The sequence below is a fragment of the Rhodnius prolixus genome, unplaced genomic scaffold, assembly GCF_049639745.1.
Source record: "Rhodnius prolixus isolate KJV_2025 unplaced genomic scaffold, Rpr scaffold_6, whole genome shotgun sequence".
In the NCBI taxonomy this organism is placed as follows: domain Eukaryota; kingdom Metazoa; phylum Arthropoda; class Insecta; order Hemiptera; family Reduviidae; genus Rhodnius; species Rhodnius prolixus.
Genome location: NW_027411634.1, coordinates 9,596,759 through 9,613,525, shown reverse-complemented (window position 1 = coordinate 9,613,525; position 16,767 = coordinate 9,596,759). Strand labels below are relative to the sequence as shown.

At 33.1% G+C, this 16,767-nt stretch overlaps 1 protein-coding gene across 1 annotated transcript; it reads left to right on the top strand.

Annotated features, from left to right (window-relative positions):
* The first annotated feature begins 3,466 nt into the window (after positions 1-3,466).
* LOC141460657 (uncharacterized) lies at positions 3,467-13,860 on the top strand. Its single transcript, XM_074140877.1, has 4 exons — positions 3,467-4,628; positions 9,501-9,644; positions 11,896-12,047; positions 12,146-13,860. Exons 1-4 carry the CDS (start codon positions 4,553-4,555, stop codon positions 12,293-12,295), a joined length of 522 nt encoding a protein of 173 aa, XP_073996978.1. The 5' UTR covers positions 3,467-4,552; the 3' UTR covers positions 12,296-13,860.
* The last annotated feature ends 2,907 nt before the right edge of the window (positions 13,861-16,767 follow it).

Sequence of the window (16,767 nt, the reverse complement as noted above, 5' to 3'; positions counted from 1 at the left end):
AAAGAGTTTGGTTCAAGATGATAGGAGGTAGGATTTTCCGTCTGAGAGTAAATACTATAAACTTTGACTTCGAAACGTTGGTTTTGATTCTCCCTTTGAAAGTTATTTAATTTAAATATTATTTTATTTAGATTATTCATCGAATCCAAGAATGGATGCGATTCCATAAAGTGTTGTAGTCGTACATTTTCGGGAATTGCTTGCTATATATGGATGGATTAACAATCAACTGTTTTACTTAAAACTCATAACAAATAATTATGAATGATTACCCCATTTATTCAGCTGGAGGCCGACCCAATTCTGGGCCTGCCTTCGGACTTTATGACTCCCAAATATAACTTCAACAAGCCGTTCAAAGTCTGTATTGGGGACCGGGAGGCTTGGAAAAGTGGACCCCCAGTTGTGGGAGATTCGATGTGGTACACAGATGGCTCCAAGATAGAGGAGGGCGTAGGAGCGGGAGTGTACGGGGCGAAACCGAAATGTAGGTTTTCGGTTAGCCTAGGAAAACTAGCTACAGTTTTTCAGGCTGAGCTAGCTGCAATTAGGTACTGTGCCACCGAGATTAAAGGGCGAGGAATTATTAACTCTAAGGTCGTAATTTTCTCGGATAGTCAGGCTGCTCTACGGGCAATTAGTTCCTACCAGGTCAACTCAAGGCTGGTTTGGGACTGTCTGTGTGCCCTGAAGGAAATTAGTGACCTGAATAAGGTCTTTCTAGTTTGGGTACCTGGTCATTCAGGACACAAGGGGAACGAAGTGGCAGATTTATTGGCCCGGGAAGGCTCTGCGGGACACTTCGTTGGCCCGGAGCCCTGCTTTGGGGTTTCGAAATGTGTTAAGTCGGCGGCCATCAATGTATGGGTGCAGAGTAGGGCTCAGGAGTGGTGGCTTGCCACCACTGGGCTGAGACAGGCGAAGGAATTCATCAGAGGCTATTCGCCGAGGCTGACCGCAGAATTAATCCGTCAAGGCCGTGGGGCTATAAGGATAATTGTAGGCCTATTAACGGGCCACTGCAGGCTCAGAAAACACATGTATCGCATGGGCTTGGCACAAGATAGCCTTTGTAGGTTCTGTCAGGAACAGGAGGAAACGGCATTGCACGTGTTGTGTCAGTGTGAGGGGCTCGTATGGCTAAGGATGTTACTTCTCGGGGAGAAAAAACCAAGGCCTGAGAACTTTACCCAGGAGCCACTCTCCAGAATTAAGAGTCTGATTAAACGGACGGGTCTGGAGGGTGAGCTCTAAAGCCGGGGAGCCACAATAGATCCATTTTTGAAAGAAATGAATACTGAGAGAAATCTAATAGAAACAGAGACTGCTACAGCCAATAGCATTGCTAAATGGAGCCTGCGTTTTGTGGCAAATGTACTGCATGAAAATTGTTCCAGCAAATCTCTGACCGCTAACGGGTTCCAGAGATAGGTTCATTCGCAAGGTGAAGTGGACAAGATCGTATGCACAGTACAAAACCCGATTTTACTAGTATACAACTCTCCAAAATTAGGCTGACTAAGTCAGGAACCTCGCTACTACAGCGTTGAATTGACTGTATTCTTGAGGATGAAGAATTTAAATGAACCTAAATTGCGATTCATATTACATTAAATAATTAAAACTCTTTTTTTAGGTTAAACTAACTCATACTTACCAAGTTTTCCTTCGATGTTTGCAATAAGTGATAAGAATAAGTTCAACCCTAGTTGTAAGATTGGGAACTGGCCTAAAATATTCGTTGTGACGAATCTGAAACACATTTTACTGGCCAAAAAAAGCTTGTAGTTCCAAAGATTTCCAATGGTTTTACGAAAAACAACGGTTTTCCCAACGGGTTATTTTAACCCAGTTGCCAACGGCAATGAGAGAAAAGTAGATCTACTCTAGTTATAACATTTAGTAACGGCCTAAGGAGTAATGGCCTAAGTTAATATCCTCAAAAACCCTTTTTTTCTGGTAATAAACTAAAACAATCTACTTTATTTCTATTTTAACCTTAAATACATCTTATATTGGTTTTTCTAGCAAAAACACGAAAGAAATAGATTTTACTAGGAGAAGTTCTAACTTTTGTTGGAATATTCACATATAGTTTATGATGATTTTTGTTTTTTTTCGACCGTTGTTGATAGATGATTTTTAACTATATCAAGAGTTGATTCAATGGAATCCCTTGAACAATTTTGACGTTCTTTTAACCCAGAAAGACTCATTACTAATGCATCATAATTTAATAAAATTATGTCATTTTGCCAGTTATAATATTGTGAGAGTACGCTATCAGACTGGCTGATAGATAATAATCAAAAACTATGCAACATTTCGTGATACCAAACTGTAAAGATAGCCATCTGTACATGTGTATCTATATTCTAAAATTACTTAAGGTTACATCTAATACATATTGATATTTTTTAATGTTAAAATTTGATTTAAAAGAAAACATGCGACAATGAAATTATCTATGGTTTAATATGATTATTGTAACGCCAAAATATGCAATTTGATTATTTATACTTCTGTTTCATAACTTACTCTAAAGAAGGGAATAATTTTGCCTAAATGTAGGTGAAAAATAAGTTTATTTGAAACAACAAGGCTGATATCTAACAAGAAATCGTGTTCGACCACATTATGTATTCAATCTACACTCATGACTTACCAAACTCAAAAAACTCTTAAAATCGGGATATTTTCAGGATACCTACTCTGACGACAGTCAGCAATGGTGCAAAATAATGTCTATAAAAATAGTTTTGTTTTACAGACAGTGAACATTCACCTCATGCAAAATTGCAGTCGACTTCAACCAAAAACCTCTCTTAAAGTAAACTATTGAATACTAATTCGGATTTCATTTTGATTGTCAAATAACTTGAGAATGTCACAGTTTATGACAATACTGGATGGAAAACTCTACAATAAGACAAGTCCTACAATAAGACTGAGGATACATTAGAGAATACTTCGACCAAAGTACGGCAGCAAAGTATGGGGTTCTAACAAACCTTCAAACCTCAGCAGAATATTAAGGTTTCAAACAAAATTCAATGTTGCGAATCTCCAGTATTCGTGACAAACATAATCAAAACCAAATAAAAATGAATAGAACTTTTTTGCCAAAATATATTTTCAATATTTACAGTTTTACAATAGAAGCCTCAATAATTAAGTATTAACTATCTTCTGCAACTTTATCAATTATCAGGGTAACTGTAAAAGGTTACTGTAACCATTAAGGAACAAAAATTGGACAAAAAAACTCTAATGAATCTAAAGATTTACTTTAGCGGTAAGCATTTTTCTGACCTTCCGATGTGCTCAGAGAACAGGCTAAGTTTTGTCATTAGTTATCGGAGCTAATAGACCCCTGTGTTTGTGCACAACGGGTAAATACTTTGGCACGTAGACGTGAACAACTTTTCTATTAAGAGGAACGTAACTTTCAAGTTCATCTGGCCAGAGTAATGTAGCACTTCTATGCGCGTAAAAGGTGTCGAAATGCTAGACGTAGAAAGAAACATATCTTGCATATGTTGAAGACTAGCAATGTTAGTGCCTTCTAAAAGGACAAGCATATAGAAGCATCGATTTCAAGACCATATTATTAATCAACAGTTTGTTAATTGGCAACCATTTGGAATTCCTACAAAATGCAGAAAGTTCTATGATATACTGGCACAAAAATATTGTCTCAAAACTTTGGTACACCTTGACTGCTATGGAACTCTATACGAAGACTGAAAAGGAAGTAGTCAAGGGGACATTGGGGGACTGAGCGTAACTTTGGGGGTCTGAATTATACCAGATTATACAAGTGTGGCTTCGCTTTAGTTACGCTGATCAAGCGATCAGGATTCATTAGGGCTGAATGCAAATTATTGTAACTGAATAGATATAGATATTCAATAAGAACCAATTAAATTCGGCGTTATAAGAAAGTAAATAAGTTAGATCTTGGTGAGATAAAGTTGAAGATTTCAGTCTTCATTTATCTTAAATATTGTTGCAGAAAAATGGCCGCGATTTCATTAATTTGAAAATAATTAAAAGTAGAATTTTCGACAGAGTGGTGACCTGAACTATCTGTTATCAGAATGATACAGCGCTCATAGGAGTGGGAATGCCAAAGTAAAACACAATGGGTTGGTTAGGTGGCAATCTAGTGGGCGAGGCATCTATTCTTTAGACGATTTCTGGTTGGCTAAAGCCGGCACTAGGTTTTTTTTCTTTTTTTTATTATTATTATTAAAGAAGCCAAAAGAATCCGAGTAGTAGGGATAGAAGTAGATCAAGATTAGAGTTTTTTATTTTTTTTTGTCTTTTTTTTTTTTATTTTATTTCATTCTCCACGTTCTCCCTCTTCTTAGTTCAGTTCTTTAACTCCCAAAGTGTTCAATCGCATTTCTTATTATCGGTTTATATTTAGGAAGATTTGCTCATCAGATGCGTTTACTTTACTTAGAAAACACGAGAAAAAAACAAAAAAAACTAGCTAATTCAGGGGGAGATTTTAACGGCTGAACAGGTCACTTTATTCTATCGTAAGATGTGCGTAAATACAGATATGTTTTCAGCGTTGAATCTTTTACGAAGTTATAATCAATATATTGGTCCATTCCAAGGTGATTATTAAGAAAACTTAATATTGCACACAGAGGTTTTATTAAAAGCACGAAGCACGCTCAAAAGTTATATTTGCAATAGCTTGTGCACAGATTAAAAAGCTATCAAAAGATCCTTTTTATACACTTTGATTATTTATCTTATAATTTTTTTTTTTTTATTGACAAATTGTAAATATTAACATCAGCGATAATATCCTGTACTGCGGACATTATAACATTTTCCAAACTTATAATTACCAATTATCATCTCAAAACTACCAAAAATGCATAACAAAAATGTTTAAAAATGCTGATCATGCAATAAAACATATTAAGAAAGTATTGTTGACTCGAAAACAATGATTATTGTATACACTTATCTTGATGGTTTGATTACCAGTGTAACTTTTTAGTCAAATACTATCTTGATCGTTTGGCAATCAAAAGTATTTTTCGAGCAAGAATTTTTTTTTCAAACCAGAGAATGGATGTTATTGGACCAAAATGTTTCTCTTTTGTTAAAGGACAAATAAAGAAATATAATATCGGGCTAGTAAAACCGTAATAGTAAATCGTATTCTAGTAAAACTGTCCAAGATTTCCCATTTTTTCAGTTTTTCTGAACATCTACATCCAAAAATAGCCGACCTAATATGTATGATCTACCCTTGGCATGAAAATCGAATTCTGGAAGTAAATAATAAGAAATTTCTAGTAAAACTGGCCAAGATTTCCCATTTTTTCTGAACATCTAGATCCAAAAATAGCCGTCCTAATATGTATGATCTACCCTTGGCATGAAAATCGAATTCTGGAAGTAAATAATAAGAAATTTCTAGTGAAACTGGCCCAGATTTCCCATTTTTTCAGTTTTTCTGAACATCTACATCCAAAAATAGCCGACCTAATATGTATAATCTACCCTTGGCATGAAAATCGAATTCTGGAAGTAAATAATAAGAAATTTCTAGTGAAACTGGTCCAGATTTCCCATTTTTTCAGTTTTTCTGAACATCTACATTCAAAAATAGCCGACCTAATATGTATGATCTACCCTTGGCATGAAAATCGAATTCTGGAAGTAAATAATAAGAAATTTCTAGTGAAACTGGTCCAGATTTCCCATTTTTTCAGTTTTTCTGAACATCTACATTCAAAAATAGCCGACCTAATATGTATGATCTACCCTTGGCATGAAAATCGAATTCTGGAAGTAAATAATAAGAAATTTCTAGTGAAACTGGTCCAGATTTCCCATTTTTTCAGTTTTTCTGAACATCTACATCCAAAAATAGCCGACCTAATTTGTATGATCTACCCTTGGCATGAAAATCGAATTCTGGAAGTAAATAATAAGAAATTTCTAGTGAAACTGGCCAGGATTTCCCATTTTTTCAGTTTTTCTGAACATCTACATCCAAAAATAGCCGACCCGATGAAAATCTAACTCAAGAAGTTAAAAAATAAGGAATTTCTAGTAAAACTGGCCAGGATTTCTCATTTTTTCTGTTTTTTCTAAGTTCTGACGCTCATTTGATCATGTTGTATCTCTAATCAGCCAGAACCGAATATTCTCTATTTTGATTGAAAAATTGACCCTTATTAGCTAATCAAGGAAAAGAACACATCGTCAAGTGTAACGCAAGACGGAAACACAAGTGAAGTCAAAATCTCTACTCCAAACTGATGCAAGTCCGAAAGCGGCCACGAAAACAATTAAACATTAAAGATAACAAGAATTTTCTTTTAAGGGCGGAAAAAAGAAAGGCACGAAAGTAATCTTTAAAGAAAATTATACCAACGGAAAATATATCGAATATTGGGAATAACTTAAAATAAAACTAATCTGAATTTGGGACCAAACGTTTTTTCAACTTATGACTCAATGTTAATAATTTTTGATGCTTTTTAACTGGAAATTAAAATGAATATATTATTTATTCATAGCCATGGGTCAATCCCTTGTTACAATTGTAAATTATAAGCAAGTAAAATAAATAAATAAATAAATAATAATATATGAATACAAATATTTTTATTGGCAACAAGAATGAACGAAATACCCGTAATTCCCTTCCCGTTAAATTTAATAAACTTTTTAAACCAGAAAAAAGTTTAAATAGCAGCGAAATATTATAATGAAGTAGGGTCCGAACTTGTCCATGTGCAAATAAAATCATACTTGTAACTTAGATTAAAAATTAAAAAAAACGTAAAAAAAAATAAAATAAAATTTAAGTTACAAAGTATGCTCCTAAAAAAGAAATGGAGACCTGGTCAATTTAAGACATTGCCAGGGATCCATTTGAATAAAAAATTCTTTCCCCTCTAAATTTCTGATTTGGTTTAACTAATCGATAACTTTAAAGAAATTTCCTTTCAAAACTAATCGATCTCTCTCTTTCTTTCTTCTATTTCTTGTTGAAAAAAACTAGCACATCGGGCTTTAATTAAAATATTAATAAATTTGACCCAAAAATTTTGAATTTTTTAAATTTAATTATCTTGAATTATTTATTAATTTTTTTATTAATTTCTTTTTCTTGGCATTTATCTATTCATTAAGGAGATCTTACGCAAATATTCTTAGCAAACTGTTTGTGCAGATATGGGCGAGAATTCTGAGATAATAGACCACTTGGATAGAATTTCTATCAGAGGTATTTTGAGTTTAGTTCAATTTCATTCGCCAGTTCTGTTTGGGTAGCCTCCTGCAAATGAATCTTTTGGGAACAAGAAAAACTAAGATACTACACTTTAGTTAGGGAACATTATAATCAGATGGGTTTTGTAGCAAGAAGAAGACAATCTGGAACATGAAATAAAATGATTTATTTAATAAAATCGATAATTGCAAGTTTTAGTAATTTTCTTTAAAGGTAACAATTATGAAAATTAGTTTAGTGGAACATTAATATCATTTTCATTTGATATGCCTATTTGCAAGCTGCTTCTGTTTGGCATTTAATAAAATTCAATACCCTGGAGGTACACAACACTAAGTCCATCTTTTCAAAATTTATTATTTTAATCATTCTAATACATTATTTCTTTTTTTATTACCCAACCATCACTTATGGTGCATCTATGTTACTTATTATCCACCAAGATTTTATGCAAAATAACTCCCGTGGGCTTATAAGAAAAAACTCTTTCATTTGCTCTCTTGTAAAAAATTTAAAATTGAACATAGTGTTGAGGTACCTCCAAGGTACTGTTTTGTAAATGCACTAAAATCTACGCTCCACTAAATAAGTTGAACGAAAATCTTTTGTACTACTTTTGTAAAACAGTTTGTAAAACTTTTGTACTAAAGTCATTCTGATCCGGAAGCTGGCAGTGTACTAGAAAAAGCTGCTAGCGCCAATATCCACACAGATGTTGATGCGCCTTAAATAATAAATAAATAAAAGTGACTATAATCAAAACGCCGTGACTGGGAATCGAAACCCGTACCGCAATACATACTAGCTTTGAGCGCCAGTTAGGGTTTGACTCTAGTTCCTACATTATTTTATTGTGTAATTTTTTATTATTACACAATAAAATACATTAAAATAAAACAAAATTCTAATTAAATAAACAATAAAATAATTGTTTGTATTGCTTGTGCAAGAATATTTGCAACTGCTTCACTTTGTTGAAGTTAATAATAAAAATCTGATAATAATCTTTTGTTTAAGTTGAGTCCGAAATAGCGGACTCGCGAAATAAGTTGGAAAATTTAGTCCGGGAAAGATTTTTCTCTTTTAAGGCGAAAATTATCTATTTGAATTTCTTTTGGTTGATCTTAAATCTCCGGCGTTAGTGTTGGAGTTGTCGAGAAACCAAGATCAAATTATCGAACTCTGTGAATTGATACATTTTTAAGAAATGAATGGTAACTTACACTTTCTTAAATTATGGAAAATGCAGGAGCAAAATGGTTCTTTGAAGTCGTTCTGGCTGGTTCCATTCCAAACCTCTTCCTCACATAGTATTTAACTAATAATATGTTAAAATCAACATCAGTTACCTTCTTCTTCTTCTTCTTCTTCTCGGATCAACTCGATTAGCCCTAACAACATTTTCGAGAACTACATTGAAGAGTAAAGGGTACATTGGGTACCTTTGCCTCCTTTGTTAAGGGAAAGTTTTCGATACATTGTTGGCCCTACGCCAAACCCTATAACATAGGACTCAAGATTTAAAAGGTTTTCTCCCTTGCCAACCAAGCAGTCTCCAAGAGATGGTAGCCCTTGTGTGGGTGTTATGGGTGTCTTTGAGTTTGTGACCGTCATGAGTGCTAGTATACGTATGAGTTTTTGTAAGCCCGTTGTGTCAACGCATGGTGCTTTGTGCTAAGAACCCGTGAGATTACTACACCCGGGAAGCTGCATGCATCAGTAATGCAATCTTCTTGCTGTGTTCTTTGGTGACAATAAGATCGTACTTATTAGTGGTTTTAGGACAAGTTAACAATAAAATCTTATTAATTTTGTAAAAAAAAAGGTTCAGCCAGATTGACATCAGATGCTATTAATGAGGAGATCTGTTTTTTTAACAGTTTAAGATTGATCTAAAAATAGGAAAATAAATTAAATTATTCTTTTAGCATTCCCGCAAACTTCTGCAAATGGTTCTTGACAACTAATCTTCAAGCTAATGAAGCACTCTCGGTACAACATAGTCTTCAACTTCTGAAGTTCAGTAGGAGCTTAAAGTAACTGGACGTATCACATTTGAGATTGGAACAGAAATATACTTTCTTTAGAAAGCCTTAAGACTCACTTCTACCAGAGTTGATGAAGGAAGTCAGGCTGCGACAATGAAACGACTTCTGACCTTATCCTCTTGATCATGTATTTAGTTAGCTAACATGTTTTTTTTTTTTAATTTCCGCTTTTACAGAAGGAGAAATGGTAAGACCGAATGATCTTAATGGAGGAGAAAGTCTGGTACCACCTCTGATGGCCCCACCTTTGTTTCTGCCGCCTCCACCATATCCATATTCTGCCCCAATGCTGCCGTTACCACAAAATGAGCTCAAAACAGGTAAAAATTATATTAATGATGTTGTAAGCTCAATAAATTAGTCTGAAGTCTTATATAAATAATTTTGGTAATCTCTGCCTTATTTCGTTCTTTGTTTTTGTTTTTAATCCTCAACTTTTGGACAGTGCTCGTTTTCTAAATAACCCAAAAAGTTTTGGCTACAAAAAAAAAAAGCTTCTATGAAGCAGTCTACTTTTGTTAAAATGTGGACTTAACAGAATATTAGCTTTCGTGGAACGTTCAGAAAAACTTTTCTTATAATTAGTTTGGCAAATCCTTGTACCATTGTACCACACTTTATCAAGATAATCTTCCCTAAACGGATTCAGCAATTTTGTAGAAAAATTTGGAATTTCGAGTGAAAAAAAAAACAAACCTAAGCAGAAAAGTTGAGTTTTTCTCATGTTAGATGTAACCTCAGATTTAGTATTTCAAAGGTGATCTCTGAGTTTGGATCTGTGAGTTATCTACAAGAGCTGTAAAAGTTTAGGTATTGCAAAGAACTAGCCAAAAATAAGAAAACGCAATGAGCAAAATATTTTTGTACTTTCTGTTTATTCGATTAATTATAGTTAACTCATCAAGGATTGGGGCTATTCCGAACTAGGGGACTAATTGCATTTCTCTATGGAGAATGAAGAAAATTTCCTCATCTGAATTAGTGTAGGCCTCTAAGCCTTTGATAAGAGAATTTCAGCGTTCAATTCCCGTGAGGGCCCAAACTTGCTGCACCCCAAAAAGCGCATTCACCAGTTGGTGAAGTTGCAAGCCCTGTATCTGAGTTTTTATGGATGATAGTATTTGTTTAGTTCTAGCAGTTAGGCTGGGCCACCCAAAGAGACGTTCTAGATCTCAGTCATTTACTATTTCAATAGATAGTGCAAGTTAAATTTCCAATAATCGATAAAATTTGTTGGAAATACTAAATGAAAAAGTTGTTCACAGCATTTTTTATTCATAACATTAATGCATTAATGTTGGTAGAAGTTTTAATGATAATGTTCTGCGCCATTATATTGCTTAAGGTTATAATAATTTATATGACGTGAATAGTTATAGCTAAATGGTGAGCATGGGCCGCAGGAGTGGTGGTTAGGAAGGCTAATTTCAGAGCCTTTAACTGGAAAAGATGATGCCACTCCCTGGGGTGATGATAAAGAGGAGAAGTGTGGGAAAAACTTAGTATGGTGCTCACGAAATTATAGTTAATTGTGGCCAATTGGTAACATTCAGTGGTTTACAAGCGAGGGTCGCGCGAACATATACCACACGGTTATACAGTATCACAGGTAATACTATATTCGTGGTAGTGCTAGAGCTCAAAAGATAATTCTAGATAATTTGCTCATTGTAAATAACTCAATTCCACATTTCTAATTTATAATACCAATTAAAACTTTCCTAAATATACCGCCGTCAGCTAAGGCATGCGAATAGGCAGAGTTTAATGATTTAACTATGAATAAAACAGTCTCTAAAACGGAATTAATGACAATTAAAACGTGGACAAAAGATATTAAAAGTCTTTCTTTTTTCTTTGTTATTTTACAAAAAAAAAAAAAAAATTGATTCTAATTAATCCAGAATTATAAAAATTTATGTAAAAGCATTGTTTGTTAACGTTCAATTCAATTAAAGAATTTTTAAAATGTTTTCAACCTGACTAAAATCATTAAATGCCGCGTTGTCAGTCGTAATAACAACTTTTTATTGCGGCCTAATTTAAATTAATTTTGTAATTAAACTGCGCTATATATATATTAAAAATATAATTGCTCCTTTTGGGACTTTTAATCGAGCAACAAGTTTTTTTCTTAATATTGGTTTTACGAAAAACATTGTATTTCTTTCAGTTATTTTTCTTTTCTCTGTAATGGTTAGAATAAATTTGTTCCTTTCATTTGTAAATCATTATCGCCTTGAGCCTTTTTTAAAGCACAGCTGGTTACCGGAGAGTTCTATCCTTACAGACTACTCTATTTATACCCATGTTTGGCAGCAGGGTTTAAACCTGGAAACCTTGCTAAAACCCCAGGGTCTAAAAGTGAACAGCTACTCTGAGTTGTTCCTATTATTTTATTTATTTCTTCTCTAATTGTTCATTAAAGACACACCTTTGTTTTATTTCCTTTATTGCATTATTTGAAGAATTTGTTTGAGATCTAAATCTTAAATTTTTCAAAATCAAAAAATGTAATCATTATTCACAAGTGCCACAATCCACAAACGCTAACTTACACCTTTCTTGCAGCTTTAAGAACTGTTGGCTCCTCTAGGAGACCTAGAAGTGAAAAGAAACCGATACCAGATGAACAGAAAGATGAAAGATACTATGAAAGAAGAAAAAGGAACAATCAAGCTGCAAAAAAGTCTAGAGATGCTAGACGAATGAGGGAAGATCAGGTAAAGATATTCCCACCATTTTTTTCTCCAAAGCTTTGTGCATTTATTTGAATTTCTTTTGTTATTGCTAAAAATTATTATCATTATTTTTCCCCCAGATAGCACTAAGAGCAAGCGTATTAGAACATGAAAACGCCGTATTAAGAGCACAAGTATTAACTTTACGAGAAGAAGCACAATCATTAAGGCAATTATTATTACATCAGAAGAAATCACCAGATACAAATCTAGAGATGTGCTCCTTATAGCAATCAGTATACCCTGCTGGACAGTGCCCAGTTCCACAGTGTCCAGTTCCGCAGTGCCTTGTCTGTACTAGCAGAATAACATCAGTCGGTGGTGATAATTTAGAGCCATAATTTTGGTGGACAAATATATACTTTTGTTTCCCAGTTATACTTTGATCTGAAATCATTGATAAATTAGACATTGCGTAATCTAAGCATTATGTTTTCTGCTTAGAAAGTGAGCGAAACTGTAAATTTGGACATTGGAATGATTAGAATTGTTTTATTATATATAAAATCTCACTGAATGAACTAGTTATTTATGTAAAGAATTAAAGAATCTTTAATGCTCTTAAAATTTTGCATCAAAATTTGTAGATACTAGTAAACTTACAGCATTCGTAAGCATGCTTACATAATTTTGATAACAATGCAGTTATTAGTAGTTTAACTGTGAATGGAAATCGCTCACAAAACGCTGTAAGCTCCGTTATGGATGAGTTTTATTTTTAATTGCTTAGAAAATCTTGCCAAAATTTCCTAAGTGTTACAACCAGATACTACGGAATATATGGCTCAGATCCATTCGCAGGAGCTGGCAAAAAGTTTGTAAAAATATTTTTGTTTTTAGTGATAATAAAATTGAATTATTAACATAAGATAGAATAATGCCTTGTAGATAAGATTAAATTCCTTTTTTTTGGGGCTAGACTTAGTCTCTAGCGTATCCTTGAAGTGGGTAAAGGCGTGTTTTAGCGACCTAGACGGTAAATATGTTAAAATAATGGAACCGACAAAAGAGCTAAAATGAACAAAGCGCAAGGCGATCTAAAATTATTTCACGTGTAGAGCAGAGTACAACTATTATTTCGGACAATAACCTGCGTTAATTACACTTTTACAAACTATTTTTGTTTTTGTGGTTCCAACAAATTACTATTATGAACTATTGGGAATCTCTCTTAACTTCATTAATCCAAAAAGGATATTGTTTGCAAAGATGTTAGTACCTTTTTCTGATATTGTATTAGATGTTAGTACCTTTTCTTAAATTCGGGATAGTACCCAGTCCTCCCATCATGCTACCTCCAATCTAAAATGTAATCAGTTTCCAAAACAAAACAAAAAATAATAATAATTAGAAATAGATAACCAAACTTACGCTGCTATAAACATAATAATTGCTTGCGATATATCAAGTGAGATGATACAGAATCGCGTTGGCTACCGTATAAAATAATCTACATTTTAATTTTTGCAAATTTATTTTCTAAAAGGCACATGAAGTACGATTGTGGGTCATTTTTCTTGTGTTAAAACTTCAAACAAAAAAAGTTTTTTATTTTATAAGAATCCTATAAAATAGTTGAACTATTTCGATGTGAAAAGAATCTCACAACTTTTATAGATCCTGGTACAAATTTATTTTAAAGGTGAAACTGACGAGGTCACCAGATGATTTCTTTCAGCAGAGGTTTTTACTGAAATTAAAATTAAATCTAATTAAAAACCAAATTGATCAATTAACTCTAAAGTAAATTATTGATCAAGCTTAAGCATTGTGGACCGATGACGACTTAATAATATTGTGGGTACTTACTTTTTAAAACTAAAAGTCTAAGTTGTATCAATTCATCTACAAAATTAGTTTTAATTATTAAAGGATCACTTATATTTAATCCACTCAATTGATAAAGAGTTTCTTTAATCTCGTAACAGGTCAGAAAATAAATAATCAAAATTTGTGATAATTTGTGACAGTATATTAAAGTATCTTTCATTTTTACATTATTATTGCAATTATTTATCAATTAATACACAAACAAAACAGAACAAAACAGTATAAGTATATACGTTTCCTGTTCTAGTTCTTTTATTTTTTGTTCCGGTGCTGCAAGTATTTTATAAAAGAATTAAAATAAAAAATTGTACATTCACGATCAATTTCTAAGCATTTACAACACATTTTATCTTAAATTCTGTACAGAAATGTTTGTAAATATAAATTTATAAAAGTTCCTTTATAATAAAAGAGTAAATTTTAATAAACTGTATTTATAGTTGATCTTAAATAAAAAAAGATATAAAAATTAATATGCTTATCAGTTTAATATCATGCTTTCTTCCAAAAGCAAAGTGACTTCAATGATTTTGTAGTTACAATTTTAGGAAACTTTTTGCATAAATTATGAAATATTTAAAGAAAACGTATCCAAGGGACTTTTCTGGCTGTCGTAGAAAACTAAATTCTACGCTACAGAAAACCACTAAATTCCTACAGCGCTAAGGGCATGACTAGCAGCAATCCGTTACTCATTCCTTTGGATAAATTGAATTAGAGTTCTTCAAGGATAAAGTGCCCATTTTTCTCTATAAGAAAACCAATACCCTAAAAAAAATCTCACTATATTAAACCCCTCCCACCCCAAACAAGAACTCATCAAAGAGACGATTTCTGGCATCTTAGAAGTCCTAGAAAAAAGAAAAACTAGACCCCCTAACATAGGGCCACTTCCTGAAACCCTAATTCATGCAGACTAAGCCCAAACATGAGATCACCTTATTATAAACACTATTTGCAGCTTCCTCAAAAGGTCTTTTAGGCCTATTCGTAAGTAAAGATACCGTAAAACTGCCAACGCTTGGACATTTATCCTCTTAGGAAGTAGAAGTTACGTGAATTTTCTATCTCGACTCCTTCTGGCCAAACATGCGTAAACATTTATCTCAAATGAACCATAAGATTCAAAGAATCACCAATAAAACAACTATGGTTAGATTTTTTTTTAACTTTGCTTATTTCCACACTTTTTGACAAGAAGGGAAATGTTCTATCTGGGGAACGAATGGTACAACTTCATCACTAGATATGGTCGCCTTAATATTGTTTAAACACATTGTGAAACAGCTATTCGCAGGAAACATTTAATTTAATTTCAAATTATTAACAAATTTATCAAAATTCTTAACCTGACAATTAGTTGCATTGAAGAAATAATTAAAACTAAATTGTTTCAAATTGCAAACAAGTACAAATTTTATTAGTGCCGTACACATAATTTATTCTGCGTAAAAGAATCCAATATTCTCTCTATTTGGATGTATTATTTATTTACTTCACATAGATAACACATTTAATTTTTTTTTTTTCTTGCAGTATGCGCTTAATATAAAATTGGACATTTTTTAAATTTTAATTTCTCATTTTACAATTACAAAGATTGCAATTGAAAAACAAATTTCACTTTGCTAATCTATAAATATAACTTATACAATTTTATTTATATATAGTTGCAATAAAAATAGATATTGTATTCAATTTCAGTCTATTTAATAAAATCTAATGCAATTTACTCAAATAGCGTATAGTTGCGGATATTTAATGCATGTGTATTATTTTACTTCTTTAACATTTTTACAGAAAATTGTGCCCCAAAATTTTTAAATTTTTGTAAAGTTATAAAGTAGAGAAAATATAAAAGACAAATTTACAGAAGCAGACCTGCTGTGATGGTTTCAAATTTTCTTTTTGTTTTCTGAAAAAAACATTGAAAATACCATTTCCTTCTTTGGTAAAACAAAGAAGGAAAACCTCGGCACTAAGACAGGGAATAAAAGAAAGAATAATTACAAAGCACACTCACCGGGCCAAACTTTATAATCTGGGTCGCAGAAAAAGGTTTATTTTTTCCCCTCCGAACACGATTGTGCACCAGGCTAATTGGATTAATGGCATAGCATTGGGTCTACGGAAATGTAAACAAAGAAGTAAAAGACTTACCTCGAAGCCATATATCTAGGCCCTGGTACTTAAGAGACTAGATGTTGGTACTAGAAAACACATTGAGTCTTGTGTTTGAATTTACAATATTCCTTTAGGGCTTTATGTGTGGGAGGGCACGGGATACCAAGGAGATTACACCCAACCGCCGATTCACTCTCTTCCTGGAACTTCTCTGGTGAGAGCTTGGTACTTTTAGAAAACTATGCTTTAAAAAAAATGATTTCTTCATCAGACATAGTCGTCTCAGAGGGCACCTGGTCTAAGACGCTTAGTCTAAAACGTGACGGCACTTACGTATTTTGAACAGAGATTGGAGAGAATGATGTAGGGCTTTGCCTAGAACTATTAAGTGGGCACAATAGTCAAGGACACAGTTCATTATTATATCCTGGAGGAACCTATTTTAGCTCAGACTTACGGATTTTTAGATTTTTTTTCCTGAAATATAGCTGTACATAAAGTACTGAAGAAGGGCTTCTAATAAGGATAATAATCTCTCTCACTTTTAACTTCCATTGGGGGAACTGGATGCGGGTACCTCAAAAGGAACCTGGTCTCAAAAAAGGAATGGTTGTAACCAAAGACCATATATGTCTTGATAACTATAAGAAGATGATACAAAAGAGTTTGAGTTACCAAATGGATGATATAGATACAACATGATTAGAAAAACTTCTCGAATGCGTAAGTTATGGTGAAGAAGCAATGA